This window comes from Salvia splendens, chromosome 10 (assembly GCF_004379255.2).
Source record: "Salvia splendens isolate huo1 chromosome 10, SspV2, whole genome shotgun sequence".
Taxonomy (NCBI): Eukaryota; Viridiplantae; Streptophyta; class Magnoliopsida; order Lamiales; family Lamiaceae; genus Salvia; species Salvia splendens.
Window position 1 is genome coordinate 17,173,775 of NC_056041.1, and position 9,654 is coordinate 17,183,428.

At 38.2% G+C, this 9,654-nt stretch overlaps 1 protein-coding gene across 1 annotated transcript; it reads right to left on the bottom strand.

Moving 5' to 3' along the window:
* Nucleotides 1-757: 757 nt before the first annotated feature.
* On the bottom strand, nt 758-8,371 carry LOC121752698 (kinesin-like protein KIN-14K). The gene is made up of 20 exons (XM_042147800.1): nt 8,281-8,371; nt 8,038-8,195; nt 7,870-7,956; nt 7,548-7,794; nt 7,353-7,471; nt 7,201-7,284; nt 7,038-7,115; nt 6,863-6,955; nt 6,738-6,767; nt 4,632-6,641; nt 4,466-4,547; nt 4,279-4,374; nt 4,008-4,187; nt 3,825-3,931; nt 3,595-3,754; nt 2,254-2,416; nt 1,745-1,998; nt 1,339-1,502; nt 892-1,010; nt 758-761 (listed from the first exon to the last, which is right to left on the bottom strand). Exons 1-20 carry the CDS (start codon nt 8,369-8,371, stop codon nt 758-760), a joined length of 4,326 nt encoding a protein of 1,441 aa, XP_042003734.1.
* Between the last annotated feature and the right edge of the window lie 1,283 nt (nt 8,372-9,654).

Sequence of the window (9,654 nt, forward strand, 5' to 3'; positions counted from 1 at the left end):
ATCCATGGCCAAAAAAACAGTCTTGTTTTTATATTTTAGTCCGTCCACCAAAATTATTAGTTTATATTTATATGTGATAAGTTTCTTTTTTGTAATGTGACAGAGTCTCATTTTTAATTAACAGTTTCAATCAATTTTTCTTTATCTTTCTTACGTTACCAATTTTGAATTAAAACAACGTCCACTACGTATACTATTTAAATTATAGTTCATGCATTACTCACATATTCCGTTTAGTAATATTCATTATCGCTGCCAATGGATGTGACAATAACTCGTACGAACCATGAAATGTAGTCTACAGAAATCGATGCGCATATAATACACTTCTCTAATTAAATTTTTCTAAACATGTACAATTTGCCAAAACATATCCTAACCTATGATATTCCTAGTTCTTCATCTCTCTTTCAAACTAGGAAAAAATTATGAGTCGATCAACATGCATTGAGAGTGAAGACAACGAGAACAAAAAAAAGAAGAAAAATGTGATCAGGGTCAGTTTATCTGTACAAACAGGGAATATTTCTAACGCTATAATACCTATATATATACGTGCTTATCAATGTTTTTCGCTCTGCAAGAGCCATCAGCTCCATCGTTACCTGCACGAACGAGTCCTAATATTTTAGCACCGGCAATGTTACCGTTTGGAAATCGAATGTTAATTGGAATTTTCTAAAGTTAATAGTATATGAAACTATCCACATTGATATATCATATACATAATAAAACTAAAACCAATATTTGGAAGAAACTATCTAATAAAGGCACTCCAATGCTAAGCACTCACGTAAATCAAACTAGCTATCGTTGCAGCTTATTTGAAGCTTCGTTGAGGTGTATTCATATCAATGTAATTCCTTTTAGTTCGAGAAAAGTTGTACTTACCTCATTGATCTAGGACCCCTTCTCTCTCCAGAAACTCCAGTTTTTGTATCTCTAAGCGGCTTCTGCAGCGCCCCTATCTCCTCGTCTTTCTTAGCTAAACTCTCTTTAAGAGTTGCAATCTAAGAGCATTGACATGGCAGAGCATTACATTGTGTAAAACATAAAATCAAACAAGTATTTCCAATCGTAAAATGAAGAAAGAAACAAAATAAAAGGACGGACAACACAAGAAATACTTGAGGTGGGATCAGCTTGTGCATTCACTTCACAATCATACGAATAAGTTTTGTGTCTATACATATTTTATGAAATTATAGATAGCTAGAAACTTCGATCTGGTAATTTGGAATGAACATCGGAATTGATAGCCGTTTCGTGCTTCAGAAAAAACTCAAGCAGGGAAAAAATGTGAGGATTAAAAGTAGTGATTGTATGCAAACAAATTACCTGATCCGTCAATTCGCGTACTTCTTTGCTGTCTCTGCTGCTCTTTGCTGCACCCAACTCGACTCCCGACACCCTCTCAGCAAATTTTAAGGTACTCAACGTTTCACTAAAAGAAGTAGCATCGGGATTAAGCTGTACAAACATCAGGGTCTTTGCATGGCCACCTACAACATAAGCAATGCAAAAGAGCAAGATGTTGGATGTATATTCACACATATCAAAATATGTGTGCAGATAGATGTTAATTAAGTAGAATGAGTACTTCATAAAAATATATTTATGCAAGCAATAGAAAAAGGGAGTAACTAATTGTATGAATAATTTTACAAGATTTATTGCTCAAACTTGTATCACATATTTAGATAATACTTAAAAAGAAAACAAAGATGAATTTACATAGGCATACCTAATGAGCTCTGAAGGACTTGAGTGAGCTTGCTGTTGCGGTAAGGAACATGAGCAGACTTCTGCGACAAAGCAAAGACGACATCACCGAGGGCAGATAGCGATTTGTTGATATGTTGCGCCTCTTTTAGCCTGTCTCCCGTCACCTCTGAGCGGTCTACTCTTTCACTCCCTGCAAGATCTACCAAATGAAGACTGCCTCGTAGAGATGAACCGCTCTTCAATTCCGTTCCTCGCGTGTGAATTGAGACGATACTGCATGCATGTTATCTTCAATATGGGAGCCGTCTTGTTGTTGCAGAAAATATATAAATGTTCACTAATATGGTTAGGACTGAACTTGGTAAAATGTAATGGCCGAGTAATTGAAAAATGATACTCCTTCTGACTTATTTTTAACACTACATATGTCGTGGGACACCACCTTATCATCGAATTAACTTTCTCTCCTAAGTACACGTACCCAAAAGATTGGGAATAAACATTGTATGGTGAAATTACGAAAAGTACCTGTGTGATCGACTGCTTCTTTCGTTCATGGCAGTGGCGCTTTTAGCTCTATTCCGCAGTCCAATATCCATCAGTTTCATCACTTCTTCGGTCGTGTTGACTTGCTGAATGCTTGCATCCGGGACGGCCAGCCCGTTAGGTTGGGAGCTAGTCAAGATCCCAAGTGTGTGGAAATCAAGGAAAAACAAGTATTTGATATGTGATCTAAATGAAATAGATGAAGGATAGATGGTGGCAGTGATGAAAATAGCCATTTTGCTTAGTCTGTACATAAATAGTATCCAAAGTTTAAAAATATTAAATTCTAGCCATTTTTGAGTTAATAGACTATTTATCCATTAACGAAATTGTCACAAAAATAAAAATAAGAAAAGGTTCATTAATCTTCATGCAAAAATAAAAAAGTTCATACGGCTGCGCAAATTGAACGATTCTGGATGATAGTACAGATTCATGCGAAGCATTAAGCAAAAACGTTCAATTCGCACAATCGTATGAACCTTTGATTTTCGCATGAACATGATTAGGGCTGGCAAAATATATCGAAATACTGCACTTACCGTACCGAAAAATACCGAATTTTTGGTATGCCGCACTTTTCGGTATGGTATGATACCTTACCGACTGATTTAGGTACGACAAAGGTATGAATTTTATATATACCGTGGTATACCGCATCATACCGCATTATACAGCAATTACGGTAAATTAACGGTATATACCGCAAAGTTACGGTATATACCGTAATTTTGCGGTATATATGGTTAATAATTATATATATTTAACATATTTATTATTTATAATATTATATTTAAGATAAAATGTTATTTTCAATATTTTATATTTTTATATATCAAATAGGTATGATTTGCAGTATACCGCGCGGTACGGTATACCAAAATGTCGGTACGGTAACGGTTTTCATATTTTATATAACGAATTTTCGGTATACCGAAATGCGGTATACCGAAAAAATCGGCAAGGTATGGTATCGTGTTTTCTCATACCGTACTTTTCAGTACGGTATGCGGTATGCCCATTTCGGTACGGTATACCGTACTGATCCAACCTAAACATGAACCCAAACCTTGAAGCCAACATTTTTTCAGACATCATATTGATTGATATCATGTGAAATTCAAATGAAGCTTCGATTTCCACGAGCCTTGGATTATTTCTAGATTTTAAATTACTAGAGGCATTTTGATAGTGACTAGAATTTACATTATTTTTAACTAATGGTTACTCCTTATGTTCCACTAATCCAAATGGCAATTTTATTTTTTCCCCATGAAGATATGCAAGAAATTGGCATTGAAGGATATTTTTTTTGGCCATCATTGGAGAGCAAATCGCGGACTTGTTCATTGTATATCTCTACCATCTGAACAGAAACCTCGTATTGAAAGATGGTCCCCCGATCTTGTGTGATGGTGAAGAGATTCTTCAACGCTCGATAGTTGACCCCCCATTCGTCCTCACTTGCTCCATCTGGACCAGTCTACGCAGAAGAATTGTTCACTATAGAAACAATACATTGTTGATTAGCACGTGATAAAGTTGTATCTTACCATCGTGTATGTTTTCCCAGAACCAGTCTGACCATAGGCAAAAATGCACACATTATATCCATCAAGAACAGATTGTATCAATGGCTGAGTATCTGCAAAAACTTGAGCTGCATGCATTTGAAACTTGAGTGGTTGATCATGTAGATGAGCTAAGTATAGATGCACATATTCAAAGATCAAAACCTTGAGTTGATGATTGGCCATACACTTTATCAAACCTAAACGTACGACGCCCTTCTTTCCCCGGTTTGGTAGGGTTGGCAACCGTTAGCTCACCATTTTCACCGATGTTTTCAATAATTGATTGCTTCCCCTTTTGCCCTGGGAGAAACGGTCTTATCCGGCAGTAGACTCTAATATTTCCTGTTTAAATCAAGGCTTAAGGAAATACAGAAATTTGTTGATTTTATTGATTTATGTTCACCATGGACTCATGGAGTGACAACGTAGGTACCTTTTAGCTCCTGCAACTCATTGTGCAGCTTCCGATTTTCCGCAAGGAGTGGATGATAGTTCTTTGCTGCGTTGGCTAGAACATTTATTTTTGAACCTGTTACAACATGCTAGGATTTTTCAAAAATCTACTTATCTCTCATATAGTTCATCATCAAAACTTTAAAAAAAAATATATAATTGTGTACCTAAGTCACTGAGCGCTTCTGAATAGTATAGCTCTGTTTTCTCGATTTCTTGCTGGATCGACTGATACGTGAATCTCAGTATCTGAATACATAGTTCACTCATATGTTTTAGAAAAAAATCACTTATATGGGATAATGTAATGATGAGATTTAGATCAAGACTTACATGTAGGGCGCCAAGCTGTGAATCTGTAAAGATTTGGTGAAGTTGCTCTTTCTTCTTCCACCATTCGGATTTTGATTTTGATAATGCCTCAAGTTCCTTCACTCTACTTCTCCACTCTTCTAGCGTGGCTTGAGCCTCCTTCAATCTGTTCCCCGCATCTTGTTGTGCAGCTTCGCCTTGAGCCTTCATTGCCTGAAGCTCCTTCACTTCAGATCTCAACTCTGTTAACGAGCTTTCAGCTTCCTTCAACCTATTCTCAAGCTCATGTTGAGTGCTGTGAGCTTCACCTTTCATTGCCTGAAGCTCCTTCACTTCAGATCTCGACTCTGTTAATGAGCTTTCAGCTGCCTTCAACCTATTCTCAAGCTCTTGTTGAGTGCTGTGAGCTTCAGCTTTCATTGCCTCAAGCTCCTTCACTCTGGACCTCGACTCATCTAACGAGCTTATAGCTTCCTTCATCCTATCTTCAAGATCTTGTTTAATGGTTCGAGCTTCTGTATCCATAGCCTCAAGCTCCTTCACTCGAGACCTCAACTCTGTAGACAACTTCACAGCTTCCATTAACTCAAGTTCTTGTAGAGTGCCTCCACCATCGACTCTCATTTCCTCGAGCTCCTTCACTATGGACCTAGACTCATCTAACGAGATTACAGCTTCATTCAGCTTATCTTCAAGCTCTTGTTTAGTGGTCTGAGCATCTGTATCCATAGCCCCAAGCTCCTTCACTCGAGACCTCGACTCTGTTGACATCTTCACAGCTTCAATCAATTTTCTCTCAAAATCTTCTTGAGTGCCTCCACCATCGACTCTCATTGCCTCGAGCTCTTCCATTCTGGATCTGGACTCATCCAACGAGCTTACAGCATCGTTTAGCCTATCTTCAAGCTCTTGTTTAGCGGTTCGAGCTTCTGTGTTCATAGCCTCAAGCTCCTTCACTCGAGATCTCAACTCTGTCGACAACTTCACAGCTGCCATCAATTTTCTCTCAAGATCTTGTTGAGTGCCTCCACCTTCGACTCTCATTGCCTCGAGCTCTTTCACTCTAGACCTCGACTCTTCTAACGAGCTTACAGCCTCCTTCAGCCTATCTTCAAGCTCTTGTTTAGTGGTTTGAGCTTCTGTATTCATAGCCTCAAGCTCCTTCACTCGGGATTTCAACTCTGTCGACAACTTCACAGCTGCCATCAATTTTCTCTCAAAATCTTCTTGAGTGCCTCCACCATCGACTCTCATTGCCTCGAGCTCTTTCACTCTGGACCTGGACTCATCTAATGAGCTTACAGCTTCCTTCAGCCTATCTTCAAGCTCTTGTTTAGCGGTTCGAGCTTCTGTGTTCATTGCCTCAAGCTCCTTCACTTGAGATCTCAACTCTGTCGACAACTTCACAGCTGCCATCAATTTTCTCTCAGAATCTTCCTGAGTGCCTCCACCTTCGGCTCTCATTGCCTCGAGCTCCTTCACTCTTGACCTTGACTCATCTAACGAGCTTACAGCTTTCTTCAGCCTATCTTCAAGCTCTTGTTTAGTAATTTGAGTTCCTCTATCCATAGCCTCAAGTTCTTTCACTCGAGATCTCAACTCTGTCGAAAACTTCACAGCTGCCATCAATTTTCTCTCAAGATCTTGTTCAGTTCCTCCACCTTCAACTCTCATTGCCTCAAGCTCCTTCACTCTACTTCTAGACTCTGTTAGTAAGCTTTGTACTTCTTTTAGTTTATCCTCAAGCTCACTGGTTTTCATTGCCTCGTGCTCTTGTAAGCCTCTAGTCTCCTGCCTCGTCTTTTCTGATTCTTGATTAAACTCACTTCTTTCACTATGATCTTGCCCCGAACTTGCTACCGCTTGATTAAGATTGTGTTTCTCATTCATCGGTCTTGTCATGTCATTCATCTCTCTTAGCTCTTGCCTTAAATTTTCCACCACTTGATTGAGGTCATCTTTCTCTTTGACAAGTTTCCATGTCTTGTGCTCTTCTTCCTTCTTTTTCTCCTCAAATTTGTTCTTATCATTCTGCAATAGTTACAAAACTAAGCTATAGACTCCTCAAGTTCATGATGAAAGTGCATGATCAATTCTTATAAAAGAATGAGTTTCAACCAATAGTACCTTAATCTGCTTGAGTTGATTCATGACAATCTGCTAACAATGAATCTCTTTAGGTAGATAGCTAGGAATGTCAACATGTATAAATATTTGACGACGTAAAGTTGAAACTGGAAGAGCTTATATACCTGCGTCTCTTCGCTAGTCCCTGTTGCAAGGGCTTCGAGTACTCGAATTCTGGATTGGTACTTCTCTTCTCTGGCCTTGAAAACGTTATTTTGCTGAACATAAAAAGAGACAGTGAAGATAAGTAGAGGATAACGATAGTAGCATCAACGTGTCTCTATGTAACAAACACATTACCGTGCGCAAGTGCTCTGCTTGAGTGCATATCCGACGCTCAATCTCCTGCACGACTTTCCTCAGAAGGCAAACGACGCTCTGAAATATAAGCAAAAACCAAAAATTCTGTTAGCTTTTGAGGTTTGAATGGAATTGCTAATTCCTATTGTTAAAGATTTCAGACGTGAGGTATTGCTCCACTCTTCATCTCCACGCTCTCGTCTAATATGCCGTTGACAACGCTCAACAGTGACTGAGTGGGAGCATTCTGCAATGGACATACACCTTTGAGTCCACCACAAAGGCATAAACGTATAGGCTAACATGAAGACTTACGTCCAAGCTGTTCGATTTCATCATTTCTGAGATCTTTGCAGCAGGGAGATCTGCGTAAGACCCTTGTTTGAGCTGAAAGACTTCATGAAACTTGTGGCCAGAGTGACTTATGACAGAGGCTGCCACAGAAATTAATTGGTAACGAAATTCAAATCACAGTCAATGTTCGTATCTGCACAGGTATACAGATAGCACCTGTCATTTTGGGACTAGTGCGCATTCCGTGTAGAGATTTTGTGTCGGGTAATAACTTCCGCCTGTCTTCTCCAAAAGGTGGAGAAGACAGCATCCGGAAGCGTTCCTCCTTTGGAGTGCTATTAGCACTTGACCCCCTATCGCCTAGAGATTTCCATCCTGAGTTCATGGAATCCATTCTGCTAAACCGCATCATGAAATGCATCCGCAGCGTCCAGAGGCAGTCCAACACCAACTTCATAGATCCCTACACGATAAGGCAGAGGACACAGTTCAAGGGAAGATGAAAAAAAAACATCTTTAAACAGCAAGATTCGATCACCATTTCAAGGTCAGACACTTGAAACCTTGGCAACCCCATTTCATCCATTGCGGACAAGAATCTTTCGACTTTTGGTCTTGAGTCACGCTAAAAAGACATCGAGGGAGAAAGATCATGATTCGTTCCACTCCTCAAACAAGATGTTCGATCCAAATCAAGCACAGTTACCTCAGAAATAGAGCCAGGTTTTATCTTGTTTACTATTCGACATAGAACAGATCCATCAATGAGGATGTCTCGTAGTTCATCATCGGAAGCATTTGCTGGAAAATGTAGGTCGGGAAGAACGGAATTTATCCATTCTACCAAGCATGCCTGCTGCTTCACTGTCAAACAAAAGGTAAACATGTAACATCTTTGCTATCAGCATCAAAGGGGAATCAAACGTTTGCATCATATGTTGTTTCTCACCATTGTTACTTGAAACAGAAGCAAAACCATCACTCCGGCTGAAAGAACTCGAGCTGTTCAATCTAGCTGAGTCTTTTACATTCCGGTCCATAGAGTGAACTGAAACGGTGAACAGAAATAACGGATAAAGTGAAACCTGATTGAAAGGAAAAGACTCGAATACTACATTCTTTACTCAAAATCACAACAGAATAAGCTCAAAAATTATTTTACCAACATGATCATTCATTCTATTCCATTCTACAAATATATATACATATATACCATGTTTTGTCAAGAAATTAAGTGAAAACACTAACATAAGCATTTTTAATAGTCACATAACATTTAAAGGTTCACACAATGTGAGTGACAATAGGAATGCACAAACCATAAATTCAATCAATTAGGGAATTTTCTCCGGTTTATTCGCATTTGCTGGCTGATAGAACCTGCAGACAAAAATTATGCAACCCTAAGTCAGAAAACAAAATTGGGACTCATGTGTTTAAAAATGAAATTAAGATGTAACTCTAAGAAAAATCCCAAATCATATTGATTTGCAAAATAATCATAACTTGAGTTTAGCAGCTTCAAATCCTCAATAACATCACCACCATCAACGAAAACTTATAAAAAAATTAAAGAAAAACAAAAAAGAAGGTAACAACAAATTCTGAACATTTTTCTCGCATACAAAACTCAACAATCATGACCAACTATGAATATACTAAACGAGTATTTTTGTTTTGAATGTGGGTGATCCAATTTGCATGCAATTTCCGTACAATCAAGACAAACCAATATAAAAACTTTCACAAATGAAGAAATTTTTCAGATTATTTAGTTATTACTTAGTGTCAACAAAAACAAACCTGAAAGGTGCAAGCAAATTGTGGACAGACATAAATTTTATGCAAATTCTACAAAGAATATTTCGACATGATCTTTTTGTTTTTTTTTTTAAGTTTTCTGGGAAAATCTAAATGTAGATTGTGTTGTTTCAGTGGTGAAGTAAAATGTTGCAGTAAAAAGTTACATTTTGGTTGGGTGGTTGTTGGTCTTCTCAAAGCTGTTGGGATTCTACGAAAGGTCGGTTTTCCGTCAACCTAGGGGGAGAGCTCTTCTCATAATGATTTTTATAGTTATTATAAATTTAAATTTTAGAATGCAAGTACTCCATCATTTAATTTTTTATCCTCTGTTTTGGGGAGTGTCTTCATCATTTTGTCCCTTGTCATTTGCATTTGCATTTGCAATGGAATATATTTTGTCCATTAAATTATTGAGCCAATGTTTCAACTAATTTCAGGAATCTTGATTTGTGGGACGATTTATGTTGGGGACATACTTGGCTCAATGATCTGACGAATATCTTAATTTTCAGATTAATGC

Coding starts and splice junctions, on each gene's coding strand:
- LOC121752698 (XM_042147800.1), bottom strand. CDS start 8,371: ATGGACCGGAATGTAAAAGACTCAGCTAGATTGAACAGCTCGAGTTCT. Junction 6,768..6,862: donor GGACTAGCGAAGAGACGCAG/GTATATAAGCTC, acceptor CATTGTTAGCAG/ATTGTCATGAATCAACTCAA. Junction 2,417..3,594: donor AGTCCGCGATTTGCTCTCCA/ATGATGGCCAAA, acceptor ATTTCCACACAC/TTGGGATCTTGACTAGCTCC.